Raw genomic sequence first — 27,968 nt, 5'->3', positions numbered from 1 at the left:
CTCTGCAAGAAATACTAAAGGGAGCATTAGAGTCAGATACGAAAAGACAGAAGAGAGAAGTATGGAGAAGAGTGTAGAAAGAAGGAAAATCAGATAAGATGCACATAATACAAAAGGCAAAATGATAGAGGAAAGCACTACCCAAACAGTAATAACACTAAATGTTAATGGACTGAATTCCCCAATCAAAAGACATAGACTGGCAGAATGGATTAAGAAACAGGATCCTTCTATACGCTGTCTACAGGAAACACATCTTAGACCCAAAGATAAACATAGGTTGAAAGTGAAAGGTTGGGAAAAGATATTTCATGCAAATAACAACCAGCAAAGAGCAGGAGTAGCTATACTAATATCCACAAATTAGACTTCAAATGTAAAACAGTTAAAAGAGACAAAGAAGGACACTATCTACTAATAAAAGGAACAATTAAACAAGAAGACATAACAATCATAAATATTTATCCACCGAACTGGAATGCCCCTAAACACGTGAGGAATACACTGCAAACACTGAAAAGGGAAATCGACATATATACCATAATAGTTGGAGACTTCAATTCACCACTCTCATCAATGGACAGAACATCTAGACAGAGGATCAATAAAGAAATAGAGAATCTGAATATTACTATAAATGAGCTAGACTTGACAGACATTTATAGGACATTACATCCCACAACAGCAGGATACACCTTTTTCTCAAGTGCTCATGGATCATTCTCAAAGACAGACCATATGCTGGGTCACAAAGCAAGTCTTAACAAATTTAAAAAGACTGAAATCATACACAATACTTTCTCAGATCATAAAGGAATGAAGTTGGAAATCAATAATAGGCCGAGTGCCAGAAAATTCACAAATACGTGGAGGTTCAACAACACACTCTTTAACAACGAGTGGGTCAAAGAAGAAATTGCAAGAGAAATTAGTAAATACCTCGAGGCGAATGAAAATGAAAACACAACATATGAAAACTTATGGGACGCAGCAAAGGCAGTGCTAAGAGGGAAATTTATTGCCCTAAATGCCTATATCAGAAAAGAAGAAAAGGCAAAAATGCAGGAATTAACTGTCCACTTGGAAGAACTGGAGAAAGAACAGCAAACTAATCCCAAAGCAAGCAAAAAGAACGAAATAACAAAGATTAGAGCAGAAATAAATGAAATTGAAAACATGAAAACAATAGAGAAAATCAATAAGACCAGAAGTTGGTTCTATGAGAAAATCAATAAGATTGAAGGGCCCTTAGCAAGACTGACAAAAAGAAGAAGAGAGAGGATGCAAATAAATAAGATCAGAAATGGAAGAGGAGACATAACTACTGACCTCACAGAAATAAAGGAGGTAATAACAGGATACTATGAACAACTTTACGCTAATAAATACAACAATTTAGATGAAATGGACGGGTTCCTGGAAGGACATGAACAACCAACTTTGACTCAAGAAGAAATAGATGACCTCAACAAACCAATCACAAGTAAAGAAATTGAATCAGTCATTCAAAAGCTTCCTAAAAAGAAAAGTCCAGGACCAGACAGCTTCACATGTGAATTCTATCAAACATTCCAGAAAGAATTAGTACCAACTCTCCTCAAACTCTTCAAAAAAATCGAAGTGGAGGGAAAGCTATCTAATTCATTCTATGAAGCCAACATCACCCTCATACCAAAACCAGGCAAAGATATTACAAAAAAAGAAAACTACAGACCAATCTCTCTAATGAATATAGATGCAAAAATCCTCAATAAAATTCTAGCAAATCGTATCCAACAACACATTAAAAGAATTATACATCATGACCAAGTAGGATTCATCCCAGGTATGCAAGGATGGTTCAACATAAGAAAATCAATTAATGTAATACACCATATCAACAAATCAAAGCAGAAAAATCACATGATCATCTCAATTGATGCAGAGAAGGCATTTGACAAGATTCAACATCCTTTCCTGTTGAAAACACTTCAAAAGATAGGAACACAAGGGAACTTCCTTAAAATGATAGAGGGAATATATGAAAAACCCACAGCTAATATCATCCTCAATGGGGAAAAATTGAAAACTTTCCCCCTAAGATCAGGAACAAGACAAGGATGTCCATTATCACCACTATTATTCAATATCGTGTTGGAGGTTCTAGCCAGAGCAATTAGACAAGAAAAAGAAATACAAGGCATCAAAATTGGAAAGGAAGAAGTAAAACTATCACTGTTTGCAGACGATATGATACTATACGTCGAAAACCCAGAAAAATCCACAACAAAACTACTAGAGCTAATAAATGAGTACAGCAAAGTAGCAGGTTACAAGATCAACATTCAAAAATCTATAGCATTTCTATACACTAGTAATGAACAAGCTGAAGGGGAAATCAAGAAACGAATCGCATTTACAATAGCAACTAAAAGAATAAAATACCTAGGAATAAATTTAACTAAAGAGACAAAAAAAACCTATATAAAGAAAACTACAAAAAACTGTTAAAAGAAATCACAGAAGACCTAAATAGATGGAACGGCATACCGTGTTCATGGATTGGAAGACTAAATATAGTTAAGATGTCAATCCTACCTAAACTGATTTACAGATTCAATGCAATACCAATCAAAATCCCAACAACTTATTTTTCAGAAATAGAAAAACCAATAACCAAATTTATCTGGAAGGGCAGGGTGCCCCGAATTGCTAAAAACATCTTGAGGAAAAAAAACGAAGCTGGAGGTCTCACGCTGCCTGACTTTAAGGCATATTATGAAGCCACAGTGGTCAAAACAGCATGGTATTGGCATAAAGACAGATATATCGACCAATGGAATCAAATAGAGTGCTCAGATATAGACCCTCTCATCTATGGACATTTGATCTTTGATAAGGCAGTCAAGCCAACTCACCTGGGACAGAACAGTCTCTTCAATAAATGGTGCCTAGAAAACTGGATATTCATATGCAAAAGAATGAAAGAAGACCCATATCTCACACCCTATACAAAAGTTAACTCAAAATGGATCAAAGATCTAAACATTAGGTCTAAGACCATAAAACAGTTAGAGGAAAATGTAGGGAGATATCTTATGAAACTTACGATTGGAGGCAGTTTTATGGACCTTAAACCTAAAGCAAGAGCACTGAAGAAGGAAATAAATAAATGGGAGCTCCTCAAAATTAAACACTTTTGTGCATCAAAGAACTTCATCAAGAAAGTAGAAAGACAACCTACACAATGGGAGACAATATTTGGAAATGACATATCAGATAAAGGTCTAGTATCCAGAATTTATAAAGAGATTGTCCAACTCAACAACAAAAAGACAGCCAACCCAATTACAAAATGGGAAAAAGACTTGAACACACACCTCTCAGAAGAGGAAATACAAATGGCCAAAAGGCACAAGAAGAGATGCACAATGTCCCTGGCCATTAGAGAAATGCAAATCAAAACCACAATGAGATATCATCTCACACCCACCAGAATGGCCATTATCAATAAAACAGAAAATGACAAGTGCTGGAGAGGATGCGGAGAAAGAGGCACACTTATCCACTGTTGGTGGGAATGTCAAATGGGGGGGGGGGTGCAACCACTGTGGAAGGCAGTTTGGCGGTTCCTCAAAAAGCTGAATATAGAATTGCCATATGACCCAGCAATACCATTGCTAGGTATCTACTCAAAGGACTTAAGGGCAAAGACACAAACGGACATTTGCACACCAATGTTTATAGCAGCATTATTTGCAATTGCAAAGAGATGGAAACAGCCAAAATGTCCATCAACAGACGAGTGGCTAAACAAACTGTGGTATATACATACGATACAATATTATGCAGCTTTAAGACAGAATAAACTTATGAAGCATGTAATAACATGGATGAACCTAGAGAACATTATGCTGAGTGAGTCTAGCCAAAAACTAAAGGACAAATACTGTATGGTCCCACTAATGTGAACCGACATCCGAGAATAAACTTGGAATATGTCATTGGTAACAGAGTCCAGCAGGAGTTAGAAACAGGGTAAGATAATGGGTAATTGGAGCTGAAGGGATACAGACTGTGCAACAGGACCAGATAGAAAAACTCAAAAATGGACAGCACAATAATACCTAATTGTAAAGTAATCATGTTAAAACACTGAATGAAGCTGCATCTGAGCTATAGGTTTTTTTTTTTTGTCTGTGTGTTGGTTTGTTTTTTTGTTTGTTTTTTTTTACTATTATTATTTTTATTCTTTTTCTCTATATTAACATTCTATATCTTTTTCTGTTGTTTTGCTAGTTCTTTTCCTAAATCCATGCAAATGTACTAAGAAATGATGATCATGCATCTATGTGATGATGTTAAGAATTACTGATTGCATATGTAGAATGGAATGATTTCTAAATGTTGTGTTAATTTCTTTTTTTTCTTTAATTAATAAAAAAATAAATAAAGAGTACACCCTTAAGCCTGAAAATAAATAAATAAATAAATAAAATAATTAACTGGGGCAGGCCACGGTGGCTCAGTGGCAGAGTTCTCACCTGCCATGCCGGAGACCTGGGTTCGATTCCTGGTGCCTGCCCATGCAAAAAAAATAAATAAATAAAATAGTAATAATAATAACTGGTTATCACTACAATTCTGCCCTGATGGAAGTGACTCAAAGGTTCAAACATTCCCGTCTTTAGGAGAACCAGGTCTTCAGGAGACCCTGACCATACAGCTTCAGAGTTAGAAGCAGCCTCCTCTGTGTTCTACTTGCATCAGAGAGTGATCTAGACCAGTATAAGAGCCTGACGTTGGTCTGGAATATTGAAGTATCCTTCACTCAAAGAGCAGGAATGAGAGACTACTGCCTTACATGGCAATGCAATGGGGTTCTAAAGAATTTGGAAAATTCTCTAACCAGCTTCGAATTCTAGTAGTCCTAGAATCTCATGATTTTTGTTTCTTTGCTATAAAAAAAATTGAGGTTTAGGAGAGCGTGAGGCTAGCAGGAAGAAGGCAGAAAGCCCAGCTATCAATGCGTATAAGAAAGGCTTTGAAAAAGACTTTCAGAAGTTTTTCTCCTTTTAATATTTTAAGCTTCAGAATCCATTTTATTAAAAAAAATTAAAACAGTACATGGAAACATGAAACTTCTGCAGAGTAATTCAATTAACTTTAGTTCCTCCATTAACCTACTTTTTTGTTTTGTATATTAAAATTTTATTGTGGAGCATATATAAAACATAGAAGTTCCCATTTTAGCAATTACATTCACAGTGTTGTGCGCTCATCACTACCATCCATTTTACCAAACTTTTCACAATGCATTTCTTTTTTTTCATCACATAGTTGTGTATTCACCGTCATGGTCATTTTTAGAACAGGTGCATCACTCCAGAAAAAGAAATAAAAAGACAAAAGAAAAAGCCCATACATCCCATATCCCCTACCCCTCCCTCTTGACCACTAGTATTGCAATCTACCCAGTTGTTTTTTTTAACCCTTTATACCCTTCTGTTCTGTCCTTATTTTTTAACTCATTTGTCCATACCCTGGAAAACAGGGCATCAGACACAAGGTATTAACCCACTTTCACATGTATCTCTATAACCACGGAGTTGATTATGTTTATAGCTGGAATCTATTTAATAAGGTGTTTGTTTCTTGCTGTCAACAAGAAGCCATATTCATTATAAAGTTGCAGATAGGCTGAAACATGAAACGATGGAAAAGATACCGTGAAATCTCTAATGACAAACACTGGAGTGGTACACAAATATCACTGGTGATAGAATTCAAAACCTCATTAAGGCTTTGACAGAATTTTTGATTAGTAAACTGATGAAGCAGCTAAACAGAAACAGAGTCAGAGGAAAAGAAAAACAATGAGCATAAGAACACATCAGGCTCCCCAAACCATTCACTAAAATACAGCTGGGCCTCAGGTACACTGCTTGGATTAAACCAAAGCCATTTTGAATTTTGAAAGTTGAAACAAGATAAGGTTATTGGGAACCTTAACCTAAGGCCTCGGAAAGTCCTGTTACACGATTTTGTATAAATCTGCAGGAAGTATATGAAAAAGGAGGAAAAGAACTTGGGAAAGAAGCCCAAAGATCCTTCCACTGGTCAGAGGCTCACAGTGGCCTATGCATGTGATGAATACCATGGGTTAATTTACTTAGCACCCACTAACTGGCTCCCTGGAGTGAAATGCCGAGGTGCAAAGGTGGCTCAGTGGCAGAATTCTCGCCTGCCATGCCGAAGACCTGGGTTCAATTCCCGGTGCCTAACCATGCAAAAAAAGCTAAGGAGGGCGAAACAGAACCCCAGAAGGAACCTGGTTCCCTCCTGACTTCGGAAGAGCTGCATCAGACCTCAGACTCTGAAGAGGGGAGTGGGGACTCCCTGTTACTCCCATCTGAAAGCAGTCCTATTTGAACAATATTATCTCATTCGGTATCTTCTACCAATCCTATGAAGTATGCATAAATTCTATTTTATAGGAGAGGAACTGAGGCTGGAGAGAAAACCTGACTTGCCTGTGGTCACACACACACAGTAAGTGGGTATCATGCTGCCATCCTCAACCACGGCTCGGAAAGTACTCTACAAAGCTGGAAAAACTTAGGATCTATTCCCAAGAGCTGAAAAAGCTACATACGAAAAACTTCAAATGGCCAGGAAAATCAACTGAAAGACTATTCTAAACCATGGGATAATTCACTAGCGGGGCTGCGTAGAAATTAAATATTCATAAAATAGCCTTCAAATATAAAAACAAAAAAGGGAATAATGGAAGGAAAGACCCCACTTAAGATAGCAACAATAACTACAGAAAAAGTTTAAAAGCTTAGGAATAAAAATAACAAAATATGCAAGATCTCTACGCATAAAAGTCAAAATGCTTCAGAGGGACACCACAAAAAAGACAAATGGAAAGGTATACAGTAATAAGAAGATGCAACAACATAAAGATATTGAGCCTCTTAAATTAACATATGACAATGCAATGTCAACAAAAATACCAACAGAATTTTGGGGGCAGGAGAAACTAAATAAGTAATTCTAATGTTCTTATGAGAAAATGCTGGAAACATAATTGGAGGGGTAGAGGGAGAGATACCAAAACATCTGACAGAGCTCAAATAATTAATACACCGATATATAAACATAATAAGATGGACAAAACGGAACAGAAATAGACACAAGTACATACTATAGAAGCTGCTGGGGCAACTGGGTAGACATTTACAAAAAAAAAAAAAAAGTTGTAAGCACACCAAACGTCTAACACCAAAATAAATTCCAGATGGACCAACTGCTTAAAAGTGTAAAGAAATTAGAGAAGAAACTATGAAAAAAATTTCTGTAATATTATACTAGAGAAGTACTTTCTAAGTATGGTATAAAACCCAGAGCCCTAACATAAAAGATCTAAACTGAATGCACACACAAAAAATTGCAAAACAACAATCTCCATAAGCAAAGACAAGCAACAAATTGGAAAAGTAATATTTGTAACTCATATGACAGACATAGGGCTTATTTTTTTCTAATAGGTAAAGAATATAAACATAATTCACACAAAAAAAGGATAATACAAATAGCTCTTAAAAATATGTACTGTGCAGAGAAAGTAGGGTTTAACAAGTGAGTATGTTGTTGAATCATTATATTGATACTTCTTTTAGCCTCCAGTATCTTAGAGCAGTTAGAAGTAAAAACCTAAAATTGTGGAATTGCAACCCATACCAAACTCTGAAATCTGTTCTACAACTAATTGTTGTGCTGTGCTTTGAAATGCATTGCTTTTTTATATGTGTGTTATTTTTCACAAAAGAGAAAAAAAAAGTACATAGTGATGATTAAAAAAAAAAAGACACTCCTTGATGGAATGGCAGCCCATGACAAACTCTGGAATCTGTCCTGTAATTATTTATTGAAGAGTGCTTTGAAACTATTGCTTTTTTCTTTCTTTGCTTTGTATTTATGTTATATTGTACCATAAAAAAATTAAAAATAAATATAAGCCAATATACTGTGATCAAACTCACGCATGCTTAAATTAAATTAAAATTAGACAGAAATGGAATATTTAATCTTTCAGAATGGCAACAATCAAAAAGTTTGATACCAAAATGTGTTATAAGGCAGAGGGCAAATGCAACAAATAAAAAACCCTCTTACTACCTTGCTGTTGAGAATGTAAATGGGTCCAACCTCCAGAGAGGGCAACCTGTCAACAGCTGTTGAAATTACAAATGCATGTGGTTCTTAGCCAGCAATCGGACTTCTAATAACTCATTCTACAATTAATGACATATATAAAGGATATTCATGGCAGCCAAGTTTGTTGTGGTAAAAATTTAGGAACAATTTAAAGGAACAATCTAAAAGTTCTCCTATAAAAGTTAAAGAATATGGTACATCCATAAATGGAATATAACAGTTTCAAAGAGTGAGGCACCTCTATTTGCATTGATGTGGGACAAATCAAGATATAGTGTAAGAAAAAAGCATCTGGTGGGATAAAAACATTTGTGTGTGCTTCTAAGCCTGTCACAGACATAAGCTTGTATTTACTGAATATAGTGTACCGTTATATAAGGATACAAAAGTATTAACATAAGAGTGGTTGCTTCTGCATGGGACATGACTCCCAGGGGTGTGGACCTTCCTGGCAATGTGGGACAGAGATCCTGGAATGAGCTGAGACTCAGCATCAAGGGACTGAGAAAAACCCTAGAATGAGCTGAGAATTAACATCAAGGGATTGAGAGAACCTTCTTGCCCAAAAGGGGGAAGAGTGAAATGAGACAAAGTGTCAATGGCTGAGAGATTCCAAACAGAGTGAGAGGTTATCCTGGAGGTTATTCTTACACATTAAGTAGATATCACCCTGTTATCCAAGATGTAATGGAGAGGCTGGAGGGAACTGCCTGAAAATGTGGAGCTGTGTTCCAGTAGCCATGTTTCTTGATGATGACTGTATAATGACATAGCATTTACAATGTAACTGTGTGATTGTGAAAACCTTGTGTCTGATGCTCCTTTTATCTACCATATCAACAGACGAGTAGAACATATGGAATAAAAATAAATAATAGGGGGAACAAATGTTAAAATAAATTTAGTTTGAAATGCTAGTGATAGATGAAAGCGAGGAGTGAGGGGTATGGTATGTATAATCTTTTTTTTTTCTGTTATCACTTTATTTCTTTTTCTGTTGTCTTTTTATTTCTTTTTCTAAATCGATGCAAATGTACTAAGAAATTATGAATATGCAACTATGTGATGATATTGAGAATTGCTGACTGTATATATAGAATGGAATGATATGTTAATATTTTTGTTTGTTAATTTTTTAAATTAATAAATAAAAAGAATTTTAAAAAGAATTAAAAAAGCAGGGAAAAAAAGAGTGGTTGCTTCTGGTGAGGAGAAGTAGGCAGTTGGGGGATTAAGGGTGGGAGGCAAATTTACTTTACACTCTTAGGTACCTTTTGAATTTTGTATCAGGTCATCCAAATAAATAATAATAAATAAAATTGCAGAGTGTCTTCTCCAAGTTGACACACTGGATAGTGCTTCCTTTGCTGGAGTGGCAAGAAATCTCCACAGTGTACCAGGAGAACAAAGGAATATGAATGAAGCACCCACAAGGCTAAGGATCTCATCCCTGCCCACCAGCACCTTAACTCTCCTTCCTGTTTCCTCACTGCTCATGTGTCTTCGACTCACCTGCTGTCCGCGTTCCTCCAGCTCTCTCTGGATGTTTTCAACCACAGCCACAGCCTCTTCCCCGCTTTCTGGGTGATGTTCTCTCACCCAGGTCTGAAACTCTTCAGGCAGGATGGTCAGGAACTGCTCCAGCACCAACAGCTCCAGAATCTGCTCCTTGGTGTGCAGCTCGGGTCTCAGCCACTCACAGCAGAGCACACGGAGTTGGCTGAGGGCCTCCCGGGGTCCTGACGCCTCATGGTACTGGAAATGCTTGAAGCGCTGGTAAAAAGTCTCAAATGTTGATGGATTATACTCCTGCATCCAGGTGCAGTCTTCTTCTTCCACCTTCACTATGAGGAGGTCTTCCTGCTCCTGCGAAGTCTGAGCTGGAGGATCTAAGTCTATAACTTCCTGGGAGTCTGTCATTATCATTCCAACTCAGAGGGAAGTCTCTCCAGGGTAGCTCTGACCAAATTCTTTTCAGCTCTTTAAGATCTTATGGACACCTTTGATTATGTACAACCTACTGATATAATGGAAAACATTTTTAGCAAAGCGAGATGACAAGAGTCATCTATACACTATCGATGACCACTCAACAGTATAGTTTACTTAAAAACACGGGCTACAAGGCAGTCATCACTGCACCCACAAAATGATTACTAATAGAGGATACTGTCGACATTTACAAAACGTAAAGGAGAGCTATAAACATCTGACATCGGGCCAAACACAATTTTAGAGATGAAGAACGTTTACACTTCATACAAATAATAGGGCAAGACTTACTAACTAGTTCAGACGCAGCTGTTCCTTTTCTCTACCGCAAGGCAAACTTAAGTCAGAATAGGGACTAGAAACCTTGCAATGGTCAAAACTGGACCTGTATTTCAAGCCACAAGGGCCTGTCAGACCAATGGGATACTTCATTGGTCCCGAAGAGGAGCAGGGTAATGGGTACAGATTTGGACCTAGATTGCTTGGAATCGCCCTTGACCAATACCCCGAGACTGGCCGGGTCAAGGTTAGGGACAGGACCCCCGCCCAGACACAATGCCCCCGCCCCTCTCCCCCTCAAGGCCCCGGTCCCGGGTAGCTCTCCTGGAAGATCATGCGCCCCATAGCCGAGGCTGGGAAGATGGGTTTCTTCTTACAAACGGAGAGAAAACCGAAGCCAACACTCGCCAACACTTCCTCGCCGGAAGTAAGCAAGTCCAAGCCTGCCTAACTGGGTTGTGCCATAATTCCCACGTCCGAGTCCTCTCTAGGAATCCCGGAGGTCTTCGCCTCACAGCAGGCGGAGGCCCCGGCCCCGCCCCGGAAGGGGGCGCGGTCCAATCGGCGAGGAGGGGGTGTGGCCCTGGGTCCCGCGTCTACCTGCCGTAACGGTGTCGTTCCTCGGTCAGCCAAAGCCGCAGCTACAGCATCACTGGAGTTGGAAAGAACTAAGCCACCCTCCTCCAAAATGCCTTTTAAACAGCCCGAGTTCCTTTCTCCTTCTTGGTTGGGGCCCTCAAGGGTCGGAGTGGTTGCTAAGGCAACAGATACTCGCGTCTGATTGGTCCCGCCACTCGCTCCTCCCCTGCGCTGGAATTTAGGAAGACGCTCTTCGAAGCTAAGTCCCTACTTTTTTGCGAATCCCGGGACCGTCACCTATGTTTAGCTTTGAACCCCTAGGTTCTTCACCCCAGCCCTTACCAATCCCTTCACGCTCCCTCCAAACACGCCCACCTCTTTACCCCGCAGTCGGTGGGAGCAGCCGAAATCTCCAACATCAGAGCAGCGAGTCGCGGGCGCCGCCTGGCTCCGGAACTACATCTCCCAGGAAACCCCGCGCGGGCCCAGCCTGTCAGCCAATAGTGTAGCGGGTCTCTTTGCCGCCTTGCTCCCGTGAGCCAATCAGAATGTGGCAGGGCAGGGAGGCGTTTCCTCGGGCACCTCGGGGTGGAAGGTCGGGGTGGAAGGTTGGTGTGTCGGAGCGGGTGGTCGCTCCCCGCGGGCAGGATCTGGCCGAGTTGGGCAGCCACTCCGCCTCCGAGTCCTGCACAGCTTCCCCGCGCCCCAGAAAGGTCATGCCCCTGGACACTCCTCCAGCCATGTGTGAGAGACCCATTCTCATGGGCACTAGCATTACGCGTCCATTCAATTTAGCTAGGCTCTTAGCTGTTAAGTGGTATCCCCAGTGAGCGTTTTTCCTCCTCATTTTCTTCTTCTTTTAAACCATTATTATGTGTTGCCTGAGTTTCCTGTTCATATCTGTTGACCACTTTTCAATTCTCTGGGCTTTAAAATTTTAGAGTTTTTGGGAACCTTTTGTGTATATTGATAGCATATCCTACAGGTGTTTTTTCCTTCAGCCTGCCACATCACTTTTTTTTTTAATGAAATCTTTAGCTGAACTGAAGTTTTAGTTTTAAGTGGCTTTGTTTGTTAATAGTTTTCTTTATGCTTCCCAGGTTGTGTATCTTGTTTTTAGAAAGACCATTCCAACCCCGAGATTATAGATTTAAAAAAAAAAGTTTTCTTGAATTTTCTTCTAATATTTCAAACGTATATAGTTGTTAATCTTTAGTTCTATAGTTCATCTGGAGATAGAGAATGTGTGTGTTGTTAGGTATGTGTGCTGATTTGAAGGATTTATGTACCCTAGAAAAGCCATGTTTTATCCTCTTCAGTTTTGTGGGAGCAACCATTTCTCTTAATCCCTATTCAATACTGTATGTTGGAAACTTGAATAGGTTATCTCTAGGGAGATGTGACTCACCTAGTTGTGGGTATTGACTTTTTTTAATTTTTTAATTTTTCTATGCTCTTTGGTGGGGCCACATTTCATTATTTTTCTATGTGAGTATCCCATTATTGCAGCATCATTTGTTGAATTTGTTTGTTTGTTTGGGGAAAGCACACGGACCTGGAATTGAACCCTGGTCTCCCACACGGCAGGCATGAATTCTGCCACAGAACTACCCTTTCACCCCGGTATTAACTTTTGAATAGAAGGAGATGTGACTCCACCCATTCCAGGTGGATCTTGATTACTTTACTGGAATCCTTTAAAAGAGGAAGCATTTTGGAAAAGGTTTGAGATTCTGAGAGAGCAGAGAATGATGACAGAACAACAAGAGAGCCAGAGTCCACCAGCCAGCGAATCTTTGGAGATGGAGAAGGAGAATACCCCTGGGGAAGCTTCATGAAGCAAGAGGCCTGGAGAGGAAGCCAGCAGATGTTGCCATGTTCACCATGTGCCTTTCCAGTTGAGAGAGAAACCCTGAACTTCATTGGCCTTTCTTGAGTGACAGTAACATCTTGTTGGAGCCTTAATTTGGACATTTTTATAGACTTGCTTTAATTTGGACATTCTCATGCCCTTAGAACTATAAACTTGCAACTTAATTCCCCTTTTTAAAAAGCTGTTCTGTTTCTTGTATGTTGTATTCTGGTAGCTAACAAACTAGAACAGTACAGCTTTAACTTTTTTCTATTTAAATGGAATGATTGAATAAACCATCCTTTTTTTTTCTCACTGACTTTAAGCCACTATCATCATACATTGGATTACCATATGTATACAGATCATCCCTGTTCCTTGATAAAATTACTTTAAGTCGAGCAGCCTCACCACCCTCCCCCTCTCTGCGTGGGACATGATTCCCAGGGGTGTGGACCTTCCTGGCAACGTGGGACAGAGATCCTGGAATGAGCTGAGACTCAGCATCAAGGGACTGAGAAAAACCCTAGAATGAGCTGAGAATTAACATCAAGGGATTGAGAGAAACTTCTCGACCAAAAGGGGGAAGATTAAAATGAGACAAAGTGTCAATGGCTGAGAGATTCCAGAGTCGAGAGGTTATCCTGGAGGTTATTCTTACGCATTAAGTAGATATCACCTTGTTGTTTAAGTAGATATCACCTTGTTGTTCAAGATGTAGCGGAGAGAGTGGAGGGAAATGCCTGAAAATATAGTGCTATGTTCCAGTAGCCATGTTTCTTGATGATTATTGAACAATGATATAGCTTTCACAATGAGACTCTGTGAATGCGAAAACCTTATGTCTGATGCTCCTTTTAGCTACTATATCAACAGAAGAGTAGAACATATGGAATAAAAATAAATAATAGGGGGAACAAATGTTAAAATAAATTCAGTTTGAAATGCTAGTGGTAAGTGAAAGCAAGGGGTAAGGAGTGTGGTACGTATAGTCTTTTTTTCTCTATTATCATTTTATTTCTTTTTCTGTTGTCTTTATTTCTTTTTCTAAATCAATGCAAATGTACTAAGAAATGATGAATATGCAACTATGTGATGATATTAAGAATTACTGATTGTATATGTAGAATGGAATGATATCTAAATGTTTTGTTTGTTAATTTTTTTTATTAATAAAAAAAAGTTTTAAAAAAATTACTTTAAGTCAGTCTGAACCATGCCTAGGTGGGGAAGTATATATCAAATACAAGACGTCAACCATGAAAAGCAAGACAGATATTTATTTGGAGTCTCAGAATTGTAATTCAGGAGCACAGATTTAGTAGCAACCCAAATCATGTCCTGTCTTGGCATTTCCAGGCAGGTTTTTTTTTTTAATTGACAAATCTTCACATACATACAGTCCATACATCGTGTACAATCATGGCTCAAGATATTATCACATAGTTGTGTATCCATCATCATGATCATTTGCATCACTACAGAAAAAGAAAGAAATAAAAAAACATACATCCCATACCCCTTACCCCTCCCTCTCATTGACCACTAGTATTTCAATCTGCACAATGTTTTGTATCCCTTATCCCCCTATTATTTATTTATTTTATCCATATTTTTTTACTCATCTGTCCATATCCCGATAAAAGGAGCATTAGAAACAAGGTTTTCACAATCACACAGTCACACTGTAAAAGCTATATAGTTATAGTCTCCAAGAATGAAGGCTACTGGAACACAGTTCAACAGTTTCAGGTACTTCCCTTCAGCCACTCCAATACAACATAAGGTAAAAAGAGGTATCTATATAATGCATAAGAATAACTTCCAGGATAACCTCTCAACAATGAAATCTCTCAGCCACTGAAACTTTATTTTGTTTCATTTCTCTCTTCCCCTTTTGGTCAAGAAGACTTTCTCAATGGATGCCAGATCCTGGTTTGCCCCGGGATTACTGTCCCACGTTGCCAGAGAGAATTTACATGTCCCACCTAGAGAGGAGGGCAATAAGTTCACCTCAGGCTGGGGTTTTTAAAGGGAAAAGAAGATTAGACAACTTGTTAATAGTCGGATACATTTGGACTGCAGTAACTGGTCCCGGACAGGCCACCACCTGCGAATGAACCACCGAGATGGAGCTCATGCCTCCGGGTCAACTAGAGAGGCCCCAGAACTGCCTATGATTGGGCAGCGCTGGGTGTCGGTGACGCATTTCCGGCCGCGGATTTTTTTTTCTTTCCTTTCCTTTTTTTTTTTTTCAGAATACCTCCGGAAAGGAGGGAGTCCGGGACCCTGGCCAGGCGCGGTGGGGCCGTGTGTGTGAGACCGGATAGTCATGCGTGTATGCTTTGGGGAGCGCCGATGAGTTGCTTTGCATTTTGCGGGGTTTACTCTTGTCCCACCTAAGAGCAAGACTCCCGGCAAGTCGGCGCATGCCCGGAAGAGATGAGCTCGCTGCCGCGCGTCCCCGGGCGCGGGAGTGACGCGGGGCCTGGAGACTGTAGGATGGCCGGGAGGTCCCGCGCTCCGCCCTGCCTGTCCGACGGACTTCTCATAGTGAAAGTGGAGGAAGGCTTCCCCAGAGGTCAGGAATCCGACCTTCCCGGGGACTGTCAGGACCCAGAAACTTTTCGCCGGCATTTTAGGCAGTTCCGTTACCAGGAGGTGGCTGGGCCGGAGGAGGCGCTGAGCCGCCTCAGGGAACTTTGTCGTCGGTGGCTGAGGCCGGAGCTGCGCACCAAGGAGCAGATCCTGGAGCTGCTGGTGCTGGAGCAGTTCCTGACCATCCTGCCCGAGGAGCTGCAGGCCTGGGTGCGGGAGCATTGCCCGGAGAGCGGGGAGGAGGCCGCGGCCGTGGTCCAGGCTTTTCGGAGTGCGCTGGTTGGGGCCACCCCGCAGGTGAGAAGTGGGAGGCTTGGTCAGGGCGTGAGAATGTGGAGCATAGGGGTGAAAGGTATGCTGTGGGTTTCAGACGTTTTTTCCTTTCTTACTGCATTTTGCGTGAACTTTACGATGTGCATGCAAATTTCCTTTCTGTAGGAAACATTGGCAAATAAATCCATCCAGGAAGTGAGACCTCTCAGCACAAAACCAACACAGGCTCACTGTTTACTCACTGCAAGACAACCTCATGTTTTACTGGACTTTTGGAAAAGAAAGATGTCAGGAGATCTGTACTCTGGAAAGCAGGTTAATCTCCTTTTTCTAGTTTGCTAGCTGCCGGAATACAACACACCAGGGATGGATTGGCTTTCAATAACAGGGTATTTATTTAATTGACGTATAGTTCTTCAGAGGAAAGGCAGCTAACTCTCATTGAGGTTCTTTCTTACGTGGGAAGGCTCAGGGTAATCTCTGCTGGCCTTCTCTCCAGGCCTCTGGGTTAGGACTACTTTCCCTGGGGTGATTCCTTTATGCATCTCCAAAGGCCAGGGCCGAGCTGCTTGGGTTGTGTTACATTGAGTGCTCTCATTTAAGCACCAGCCAATTAAATCAAAGTCATTCATTGCAGCAGGCACGCCTCCTCGCTGAGTGCGGATGTAATCAACAACAGATGAGGTTCACATGCCATAGGCTCATGTCCTCAGCAGTAGAGCTAGGTACCTTCACCTAACCAAGTTGACACCTGAATCTAACTACCACACTCCTTAAATTACTTTTGCTAGCACAGTAATTCCCTACCACTTTGTGAGAATTCTTTTTTAGTTTTTAACAGTTTGACTAGTCCCTCCTTATACAATGACAACGATTATACTTTTAAATTTTTCAGTCTGCAAACATTATCCAGTGTTCCATGGAGAGTTTGCAGCACTGGTGGGCTTTCAGCAAAAGTAGATTCAGTATAATGCTGTAAACTTGAAATAAACTATGTCTTAGTTGCATACCTCATTTCATCCCGTTTAGCTGCTGCTGGACTAAACAAAGCCAAAGCTAACTAATTTTAGCCATCAAAAACAGTCTAGGGCGGGCCACAGTGGCTCACCAGGCCAAGTTCTCGCTTGCCATGCTGGAGACCCGGGTTCAATTCCCAGTGCCAGCCTATGCAAAACAAAAAACAAACAAACAAAAATAGTCTAGCAATCAAAAGAATTAAATATTTAGTGATATGGTGTTAAGACATCAGCAGAAATATGTAATCTTGGTTCATTGTGTTATGTAACTTGCTCAGACTTTTCATGGATGCCTTGTCAAACATTTCCATTTAACTGCACGTCACCATTAAACAGCTGATCAGAGGTCTCAACTTTGGTTTCAAAGTAGGGAAGAGGAAGGATAGTGGGGTTAAGCAGCCGATTGATTTGATCACACAGCCGTAAGTTTTCCACACCTAACTACTGAGGATTCCCAGAACTGTTTGAAATGCATTTTTTCTGACAGTTGCTTTTGTGTATTACCTAGTTTTTAAATACTGACGAAGTTGTAAATGTGTTTGTTGATGTCATCACAGCATGTCGTTAGGTTTTTAGATTTAATTCTCTATAAGAGTGAAAATGAGCAGTAGCGTTTGTAATCCATAAGTCACGAGTATTTGGCATTAGAATCTGACCTTTCACAGCAATCTTAGACCAATAAAATCTTGTAGCTGAAAAATATCTTAGTGATGCCATCCTCTCTCATTTTAAAGATAAACATCAGTCACAAAAGGGCTGAGGGTCACACAACTAAAGACAGAAAAAGCACTAAAGCATTTGGTCTGGGAATTAGGAAATCCCAGTTCAAGTAACTATCTCTTCTTCTCCTAGCTGTGACTTAGTCTCCCTGGACATCTGTTTCCTCTCTGATTCAGTCAAATAATAATGAATACAGCCTCTTCCTTTGAGTCCCTGTCCAGTGCCACACATCTTATTTATGGTTCTAGTTATATTAGATTTTGCAGATATTAAAATACAGAGGCCTGGGACACCCTTCAGAGGGATACTGAAAAATAGAGTAACACTCTGAAGGGCTCTCCCTTACTAGTTTTGAAATGTAATTTGGATGTGCAGTTTGTGAGATACAATTCAAAATCGTGAAAAGTCAACATTTTCTAGACAGAAATTACTTTGGCTATGATTTAACTCAAGGTTTCTCACTTTCTGTACTATTGACATTTCGGGTTGGATAATTCTTTGTTGAGGGAGATTGTCTTATGCATTATAGAAAGTTTAGAACTATCCTTGGTGTCTACCTGCTAGTTACCTGTCACAACCGCCCCCCACACACACACAAAGAAAGAAAAAGAATGTCTCCAGACATTGCCAGTGTCCCTTGAGGGGCTGGGGTGTACCACCTGTTGTTGAGAACCACTAATCTAAGGCAGATAATTTTTTAGGTTTTGATCCTTTATTTATTTCTGTGTTAGAATGGACCAGGTCTTATCCCTACCTAAAGGTACTGGGTCAACTACCCTCCTTCCATGCCCTGGTGATAGGAGGCCTTCCAGTTAAGCACTTCAAGTAGGATGTCAGCATATTCATTTGAGTCTACACTTAGTTTCTCCTTTCCAGGAACTTCCTTTAACTACAGTTACAAACTACTGGCCAGTGTTTTTGAAAGCCCTGTTGCGAGAAGTAATATTTGTAGAGGATGGATATATAATCCATCCATTCCTCTGGAGTCCTGGCACTTCTAAAATAAGGGAGGTGGGGCAGGTAAAGGAAGAGTAAAGTGTCAGAATAACCTAGAAGGCTTTTAAAACTTGTCTAAAGTCCTTTGGTTAGTAAGTAGAGAACTAGGATTCAGACCAGTGGGCTGGTTCCAGAATCCATGCACTTTACTACAATGCCATATTGTCGAGCTGGGAGAGGTCTGAGAGAAGCAACCAGGAGATTCAGGTATGGTTGACGCTTGGTTTCCGGCCACATTCTTACTGCCATAGTCATAATCTAACTGGCAGCAAGGGCAGGATGTCACTTAAGCTAAAACTAAGGAAGGAGTGGCACAAAGCCAAATGCTAAGGGTGTATAGGTTACTGAAGCCACTGGAACCCAGGCAGAGTGCTGGCCATCTCATTCCTCTGATGCTTAGGAGGGAGCCAGGGAGGGCTTTTTACTTATATGAGCTCTCTTCATGATCCCTGGAATCATGCCTCAGACATTGTAGTGGGTGTTGGGTATTGTCTGCGGATTTTAGTGCAATGTGATGGGCCCTGCTATTTGAGGGAGAGAAGAAACCACTGAAAGAGGGAAGGTGCCTTCACAGTCCTCTACCTTATCCATGAGCAAGTGACTTATGACCCTATCCCTGAAACCTGGACAACCATCACACCTTACCAGTTTTTTAAATTTTCCCATTAAGAATTGTGACTTGATATTCTGTAAATGGTTAATCTATATTTAAATAAGCCACTCAGAAGACCACCTTGTTAGATAATTATCTTATGAAGTGCTCAGTGGAAGGGGAAGAAAATAAGAATTCCTGAGCGGCTGTTCTGTGTGTTCTGTCATCTTAAAGTAGGCATGCTCTAGGAAACAGCATCTTAAGAGACCCAGAATTGGAACTCAGGACTCTCTGCTTATGGGTATATCTTTAATCTATATCAGTTTTCCATTTGGATAAGTTACAGTGGTACAAGGCAGATATTTTATTCCTACTGCAAATTTGTGTAGACAGTCCACAGAAAGACTTTTCAGAATTGCAGATGAATATCAGCCTCTGTCTTTGGTCACTTCAAAACTCCCCGGTCAATATGAGACTCCACATCCCTGATTGCTCTTCATTTCTCAGCCCTTGCTCTTTTACTTGCTGGAGTTTGGCCTCGTTCTGAGACTAGTGGCAGCACGATCCGGGGACAGCGGTACTAAGTGGGAATCTCATGTCGTTTCAGGGGTTGGTGACGTTCCAGGATGTGGCCATATCCTTAACCAGGGAAGAGTGGGAGCGGCTGGACCCAGCTCAGAGGGACTTCTGCATGGAGACCGTGCAGAAGGATTGTGGGAACGCGGTCTCAACGCGTAAGGACTGTCCATTTACCTGTTCGTAGCTGTGTGTGAATTGTGAAGCGTTTGTTTCAGTATTTTGGAGTTTGATCCCTGAGCCCATCTGACATTATCAGACATAGCTTAAAAAGAGTCTGAGTCTCTTTTGTGATCCAAACAGGACCTTTCTTTTCTCTAGTGCTAGGTGATAGATTCAGCTTTTCATTTTAGTGCATTTTTAAGAAAATATGTTACATATATAGAAAAGCATAAAGATAACATAATGATCAACTGAGTGTTGGTTATCCTGGTTTATCAAATTTAATATTCGGCCATATTGGCTCTGTTCTTTCCCCCGAAGAACATCATATTACGTTACAACTGTTACGTGAAGCCTTTATCCGCCCTCTCTTAAGTCTTCTCCTTCCTTCTCTAGAAGTAACAATTATCCTGATTGTGCTATTTATCATTCCCGTGCATATTTTTATTTTCTTACTACAGATATATGTAGCCCACACACACATATATAAATTATTTTTATGTTTTTATGGTATATAAGTTGTTTCATTACTATATGATTCTTTTCCATCTTGCCTTTTCAAGTCAGCATTACATTTTTGAGATTTATTTAAGACGTAGTTCTTGTTTATTCATTGTAACATTTGTATATTTCATTGGATGGATATTTCAAAATTCATTCGTCTTTTCTCCTGTTGATGGGCATGTGGGCTTCTAATTTTCAGCAGTACAGTGTTGTACTGAACATACAAGAATGTCCTGTGTTCACATGGAAAAGATTCTCAGAAGAATATATTAGTCATGTGCCCATCATGCTGTCCAAAGGAAGTGTAACCAATTTATTCTTCTACCAGCAATCCATGAGAATTTTTTCTTTGCATCCTTTTCAACATTTGGTGTAACAGTTGATGGTATCGTGCCCTATCCAGAGTTTTTTCTTAACATAGTAGCTAGAGTTTTTCTTTTAAATTGTTGGGCAGATCACTCCTCCCTCCTCTGCTCAGAACCCATAATAACTCCCTGTTTCACATAAATGGCTCCCTATTTCATGTAGAGTAAAAGCCTCCGCCTCGGGTGCCTGCTGAGGCATGGCCCCCATTACCTCACTGTCCCATCCCCCCTTGTCCCCTCTGTTTCAGCCAAAGCTGTGCTTTGGACACATGCTGCCTCATTGTCTCTGCCGAAATTGCTCTCTCTCTGCCTGGGACATTGTTCCTCTGGATCTCCACTAAGTGAACTCACTGGCCTGCTTCATGTCTCTTTTACCTTGGTAAAGGTACCGAGATGCAATATACCAGAAATGGAATGGCTTTTAAAAAGGAAATTTATTAAGGTGCACGCTTACAGTTCTAAGGCAATGGAAATGTCCAAATTAAGGCACCAACAAGAGGTTACCTTCACTCAAAAAAGGCTGATGCCATCCAGAACACTTCTGCAGCTGGGAAACACATGGCAGTTGCTGGCATTTGCCGGGGTCTTTGGCTTCTTGTCAACTCTGTCAGCTGGGAAGGCACATGGCAATGTCTGCTAGCTTTCTCTCCTGGCTTCTCATTTCATGGAGATCCCCCAGGGGTGTTTTCCTTCTGCATCTCCAAAGGTCTCTGGCTGTGTGGCTGTGTGGGCTCTAAAGCTTTTTCCAAAATGGTCCCCTCTTAAAGGACTCCAATAAGAAACCCCATCTTGAATGGGTGGAAACATATTTGCATGGAAACCCCCTAGTCGAAAGGTACCACCCATATTTGGGTGGGTCACATCTCCATGGAAACAATCCAAAAGATCCCCCTCCTACTGCCTGTAGTCCGGCCCCCAGCTCTGCCCTCTACTGGCCGGTGACCACAGGGATCTCCTCCAGCTTGTCAAGCTGCAGGCTTCTCACCTGTAAGATGGGGGTAATGAGAACAGTAACTGCCTTGCAGAATAGGCGAGAGGATCAAATGAGTTCATAAGAACAACAGTGTCTGCCGCTTTTCACTTGATTTGCAGAACTGTAGCAGAATATGTTTGTCTTTTATATTCTATATTTACCATTTCTTTTACTTTTGCAGTCTTTGATTTCTATAAAAGAAAGAACAGGTAGAATATATATTTGTATATTCATGTCAACGCAATATTTTAAATACCTGTGGCCAACCTTATTTAATCCAACATATGACTTAATTTACAGGTGGAAATTGCTTGAAGATACTTTGCAAAGTACCAGCTGCTCTTTATTTCTTTAGAGAAAGTTTATAGCTATTAGTTAAATAGCTCTGGTCATGATTCATTTTTGTCTTTAATAAGTCCTTTTACATCCCTTTCCTGTAAATTCATGACAACTAGTTAAAACTTGCTGATTTGGAAGAGTTTCCTATTCCATCATATCTGGAATGATGTAAAGAAATCAGATGCAGGGTACTGTGATTACAAAATAAAGTATGAAATAACTTAAAAAAAAAAAGATCCCACCCAATAGTATTGAATGAGGATTAAAGAACATGGCTTTTCTGGGGTACAGAACAGTATCAAACCAGTACAGTGTCTTTGCTCAAATCTTACATTTTCCATGAGGCCTAACCTCAGTGCCACATTTAATACTTCACCTTACCCTCCTTATCTCCTCCTCCCATATCTCTGATCCTCCTTACTTTGCTCAACTCTGTCCATAGCATTTATCAACACCTCGCAGCCTGTGGAGTTTATGTACTACCTTCCCACCCCTTCTAGAATGTAAGCTCCACAAAGGGAGGGATCCTTGTCTGTTTCATTCATTGATAGATATCCCAAGCACCTGAGACAGTGCTTCTGCGTAGTAGGTGCTCGGTAATACTAGTTGGGATGAGGGATGAATTGTGACTTGTTTCAACTTGCAGTGCCCTGAGTTTTACTAGTTAAACATCTCTTCAGGTACATTCTGGCTTCCTTTCCTATGAATTGCCTGTCTGTATCCTTTTTCTCTCCTCCCCATTATCTTTTTCTCATAATTCATGGTAGTTCTATATATTTTTTATACCAATCCTTTATTTTATTGGGTTTACAGGTGGCTTATTTTTTCATTGTAGTGTCTTTTGTTATATAGAATTTTAAAATTTTAATACACTTAACTTTCTCAAATTTTTACTCTTTGGTTTATGTTTTTTTAGTTTTCTTAGGAAAGTATCAGATCCTTTTTGATTCTCATGCCAACTTTGCATAAACATCAACTTTAAAATATTTTAGCTGTTTAGAAATATGATATATTTCTCAATAAGATGCTGATTCTGTTTTTCCCCCATTTTCAGTTATCCCTTGGCTGCCTACTGTGTAAGACAGAGAATTCTGTTCTTCCCACATGCACACATTTAGCAGTCTCCAATTCTTTCACACTAGTTATATCACCTTTTTTATTAATAGCGTTTCAGTTTTTTTTTATTCTTGAATATAACATATATACAAAGAAAAGAAAGAAAAGGCCATGATTTAAAACTACACTTCAACAAGTAGTTACAGAACAGATTTCAGAGTTTGTTATGGGTTACCATTCCACTATTTAGTATTTTGACTATATAATTATTAAGATTCATTCACATAATGTACATGATTATATTTCTCTTCTTTATTTGACTTTTAGTTTTCCCTGGAATTAATAATACCTATCTTTGCTGTTGTCTTCTTTTCTAACTACCAATATTCTTGGTTAGAAGCATAAAATTCCTCTTAGTATGCTCTCATAGATCAGAAACACCCATCGGTTTCCGTTTTTGTTTTTTTTTTTTTTTCCCCTTGGAGCAATCCTTCCCAGAACATCTGCTCCGGTGAGAATGGGCCTGTTCTCCAGGCCCATTATCCAGTCATTATCCAGCTGTTGTCCTATGACTTCCCTTCACTATCATCTTGGGATATCCTTTTCTCTTTATTAGATCCCACAACATTTTCTTCTTTGATCTATTTCTTGATTTGGTAGACTGTCATCTTCCAGTAGCATCCAGAGAACATATATTAGGGAGCTAAATTTTTGGAAACTTTGTATGCTAAAAATGACTTTCTTCCTTGCTCACGTTTGGATGATAGTATGGCTGAATGTAACATTCTAGGTTAAAAATGATTTTACCGGGCGGGCCACGGTGGCTCAGCAGGTAAGAGTGCTTGCCTGCCATGCCTGAGGACCCAGGTTCGATTCCCGGTGCCTGCCCATGTTAAAAAAAAAGAAATATAAAAAAAAAAATGATTTTACCTTTTAATTTTGAAGACTGAATTTTCTAGCTCACTTGCCAGGTAGCTGAAAAGAAATCTATTATCATTGTAGTGTTCTATCCTTGGTGTATGATATGTTTGTTTTGTCAAGAAGCTTTCAGGATCTATTGCTGGTAGTCTGAAAATTCTTTTTGGATATGTTTTACTGTGGGGTTTTTAACTTTTTTTTCATTCACTGTTCTGAGCAGTTGGTGGGCCCTTTGACTATAGACACTCATGTCTTTGAGTTGTGAGAAATTTTCTCTAATATTTTATTTATATAATTTCTTATCTCCACTTTTTCTATTCTTTTTCTGGAATTCCTTTCAGTTGGGTGCTGGAACTCATGGACCGATCCTTTTAAGATCCCCACCGCCCAACCTCCTATATTCCGCTATTTTTTTAGTGTGTGTCTTATTGTTTCACATTCTAGGAGATTCTCAGAGATACAGTATATATGCAATATTGTATCTCTCTGAGAATATTAATTTTAGATTATTAAAAGTTTTTCTGTGTTTCATGTAAAGGCTTTTTCAGCATTTATATTAGAGGTTCTTCTGAAATGTTAGTAACCTTTCACTTTCCATTTGTATCTAAAAGTCGAACATAAGAGTTCTGACACGAAACTCTGTCTGTTGGGGTAGAACTTGTGGATTGGCGATCTTCAGTGTAGCATTGGTAATCTGCTCCAATATGTCAGGGTCTGTAGGTATTTCACTGAGTCTTGATCATTTTGGCCTGGTTTGATAATTTTCATCAGGAGAGATTCATTCACAAATATTTATTGAGTGTTTATAATAAGCCAGGAACTGTTGTAGATGCTGAGGATACAATAGTGAATAAATCATATGAACAAATGTGAAAATCCCTGTCTTTTTTGCCAAGCCAGTGGAAGCTTTAGAAATAACAATTCATAGATTGAACAAAGGAAAGTGCATAAGTAGAGGTGCTGCCAATTAGAGTGTCAGTTTCCATTTAATTCCTTGATTTGAATATGGTACCTGTCCTCTGTTCTTAGCTGTACTTGATGTCCTTGACCCAGAATTGATCTGATTCACATTTCCTGGAGACCAAACTGAAAACTACTGTATTGAGGGATTTTGGTGGTTTGACTGTTCCTTTTATGAACATTCAACCAGACCTATCATCTCCCCACCCCAACCCTGCCTACAGACCTTGGAAGCATCAGCTACATCTATTATAACTCATCAAATGAATAGAATTTCTTTTGTTAAATTATCCTTCATTCATGAGTTAAACTGCTTGGTCGTGATATACTGTTATTATATTTTAAAAATACACTGCAGAATTCAATTTGCTAACATTTTATTTAGGGTGCTTGCATCCATATTCCTGAGATTGGCCTATAATTTTATTGTCTTGTATAGTTCTTATTAGGTTATATATTAAGACAATGAATTGGATGAGTTGGGGAACCTCAGAATTTTAGTTAAATGGAAAGAGAACATCCATGTCCTCTTTCACTTCTAGAGCCATTACCAATTAGCTGCCAGTTAACGCCGCCCCTCTGCATTGCCCAAGGTCTCACTACTAGTCTTTCATTGTACCAAGCCCAAGCTTTTAAAAGCTCTAGGCTGTACTGCCTTTCTGGATATCCCTTCCAAATTTACCTTTCATAATGTAGTGACTTGTGAGACAGTGGAGTGGGGCAAAGGGAGAAGAGGTAGGTAGGTGGAAATAGGCCAAGTATAAAGGAAAAGGGGATTTGTGCTGTTAAATTTGAGCATATGTGTCAAGTTAATGAAAAAACTTTAACTTCTGGAGGTTTAATGGAGAATATAAAAAGCTTATTTGGTGTTTTTTCTGCTAGCACTTGCTTATGTCTTTCTTGGACATGAAGGAAATGTCTTCATCTTCTATTTTATTGTTTCAGGTTTGGAAACTAAAACTGAGAACAAAGAGTTGATTCCAAAGCAAGAAACTTTAGAAGAAACAGGACAACAAGGGCAGCTACTGGGAGGATCTCCAATAAAGTCTCCCTTATTTTCAGATTGTGGTGATACCCACGAGGACAGGGTGGAAAAGCAGAAAAGAAACCCCTCCACATTGAAAGTTGAAAATTCTGAAGAGCAAGGATTCACCAGAGTGTCGAATCTCAGCAAGAATGGTTCCACCGAAGAGGGATATTGTAAAAAGAGTGAATTTGGAAATGGGGCCAAAAGTTCAAACACTGTTCTTTACCATCACAGCCAGACAATAGAGGGGCCAGTTAATGGTGCTGCAAGTGGGAACAATTGCAAACAGAGCTTAAATGTGGTGAAACATCAGATGGTGAAACCTCACACATCTGTTGACAGTGAGGAAAATTTCCCTAGCTCTGGCCTTTTTGGAACCCAGAGGCGGTTCCGTGAAGAAAGACCTTATAAGTGTGATGACTGTGAGAAGAGTTTCAAACAGCGTTCCGACCTCTTTAAACACCGGAGAATCCACACTGGTGAGAAACCCTATGAATGTCAAGAATGTGGGAAAAGCTTCAGTCAGAGTGCTGCCCTGATTAAACACCAGAGAACTCACACAGGTGAAAAGCCATATATGTGTCCTAAATGTGGGGAAAGTTTCAGACAGAGCTCCCATCTAAATCGGCATCAAAGAATCCACTCAGGAGAGAAGTACTGTAAATGTGATGAATGTGGGGAAACCTGCCATATTTCCAACCTTTTTAGACATCAGAGAATACATAAAGGGGAGAGACCCTATAAATGTGAAGAATGTGAGAAGAGCTTCAAACAGCGCTCCGACCTCTTTAAGCATCAGAGAATCCACACGGGAGAGAAACCTTACGGATGTTCTGTCTGTGGGAAAAACTTCAGTCAGAGTGCAACCCTCATTAAACACCAGAGAACTCATACTGGAGAGAAACCTTATAAATGTCCTGAATGTGGGGAAAGCTTTAGACAAAGTTCACACCTTATCCGACATCAAAGAATCCATAGAAATAAAGTCTCATCATTTTGACATGCTTCTGTATGATCTATATTGTTTGTTGTTTTCAGTGTCCAGAACTACATCTTTTGGTATTTGAAGTATTTGAGCCAGTCATGGATCATATTTCCTTGGGTTTCCACCAAAAATAGAGTGAGTCTGACTTCAGTCTCCCAACATATATTATTGTAATGAAAGAAGAATGTAAGTAGGGAGTCCCTCCCATACACACACAAGATGAGGTGGTTCCTTTCAAGAGACTTGTGATTATAAGAGCAAAGATTGACATGTATGCAGAATTCTGTTCTGGTCATCATTTCACTTTTCTGCTTTTGGGCCAAATCTTGCCTACTCCAAGTACTTCCCTAAGGATTTATTTTTAGTCACTTGATGTCTTTCTACCTAGATGGAAGAGAGGACTTTATTTCATAAGTCTTATAGCCACTTGTAAGATTCAGTGTCTACAAGAGGCATTCTGGTTTTTTATTTAAAAAAAAAAAAAAGGAATTATGTACCCTTCCTGTCTTTTCTATCTTAGGAGTCTAGGGGTTCAGTTTTATAACTCTTTTGATTTCTTTAAAAACAAGAAAGGCAAAGCAAATCTTCCCCCTACACACATGTAATTCCTGTCATATCCTTATCATAACTTATGAAATAGGGTACTTTATTCATAACTTTTAGTTCCTGAAAAAGATCAAAACTAAACCTTTCAACTAAGAGTTTTTGTGGATTCTTGTTATATCAGATAGTCTAAAATATGTTTGCTATTTTCCATAGAGGCTTCTTCATGTTGGGACATGAGGTCTTCCCACAGGATTTCCTTGGGGGCCACTCCAGAAAGGAAAGACTCAGGGGCAGAAGCTCCTTCAGTTCTTGCTTGTTAACAGCAGTGGTTGTTGGTATTAAGATTGTTCAGAAAGTGCATTCATAGACATTTTTCTATTTGGTTTTCAGGCAATCCTATGAAATATGTAAGAACCCCTGTCATCCCTACTTAAAAAGAAAGACACTTGAGCCTCATA

At 39.7% G+C, this 27,968-nt stretch overlaps 2 protein-coding genes across 14 annotated transcripts in view; one reads left to right on the top strand and one right to left on the bottom strand.

The window, feature by feature from the left end:
- The window catches only part of ZKSCAN5 (zinc finger with KRAB and SCAN domains 5), a 32,923-nt gene extending 21,391 nt beyond the window's left edge, over positions 1–11,532 (bottom strand). For 2 of the 12 annotated variants that reach the window (XM_077140670.1, XM_077140671.1), the window contains exon 1: positions 9,715–11,031. In XM_077140670.1, the coding sequence (XP_076996785.1) occupies positions 9,715–10,128 (414 nt within the window). In that variant the 5' untranslated portion in view covers positions 10,129–11,031. Of the gene's footprint in view, positions 1–9,714; positions 11,033–11,077; positions 11,284–11,427 lie in introns of those variants that run through there. The other 10 variants (XM_077140666.1, XM_077140669.1, XM_077140663.1 and 7 more) reach the window with 10 other exon arrangements.
- A 53-nt stretch (positions 11,533–11,585) lies between these two features.
- Positions 11,586–26,983, top strand: ZNF394 (zinc finger protein 394). 2 transcript variants are annotated; one of them, XM_077140687.1, is made up of 3 exons: positions 11,586–11,765; positions 19,707–19,833; positions 25,898–26,983. In XM_077140687.1, the coding sequence occupies exons 1-3, from the start codon at positions 11,601–11,603 to the stop codon at positions 26,977–26,979; spliced, it is 1,374 nt and encodes a 457-aa protein (XP_076996802.1). In that variant the 5' UTR covers positions 11,586–11,600; the 3' UTR covers positions 26,980–26,983. The 2 variants fall into 2 exon arrangements, with proteins under 2 accessions (XP_076996802.1, XP_076996801.1); XM_077140686.1 differs by lacking the exon at positions 11,586–11,765 and adding an exon at positions 15,145–15,799.
- Positions 26,984–27,968: the final 985 nt, after the last annotated feature.

The sequence above is a fragment of the Tamandua tetradactyla genome, chromosome 23 (genome assembly GCF_023851605.1).
Source record: "Tamandua tetradactyla isolate mTamTet1 chromosome 23, mTamTet1.pri, whole genome shotgun sequence".
Lineage (NCBI taxonomy): Eukaryota > Metazoa > Chordata > Mammalia > Pilosa > Myrmecophagidae > Tamandua > Tamandua tetradactyla.
This window is presented reverse-complemented; position numbering and strand designations above follow the sequence as displayed.

Bases quoted from the DNA above. Each gene is read 5' to 3' on its own strand.
- ZNF394 (XM_077140686.1), top strand. From the start codon at position 15,347: ATGAGCTCGCTGCCGCGCGTCCCCGGGCGCGGGAGTGACGCGGGGCCT. The intron at 15,800-19,706 runs GTGAGAAGTGGG...ATGTCGTTTCAG, and splicing joins TGGTTGGGGCCACCCCGCAG to GGGTTGGTGACGTTCCAGGA. The intron at 19,834-25,897 runs GTAAGGACTGTC...TTATTGTTTCAG, and splicing joins TGGGAACGCGGTCTCAACGC to GTTTGGAAACTAAAACTGAG.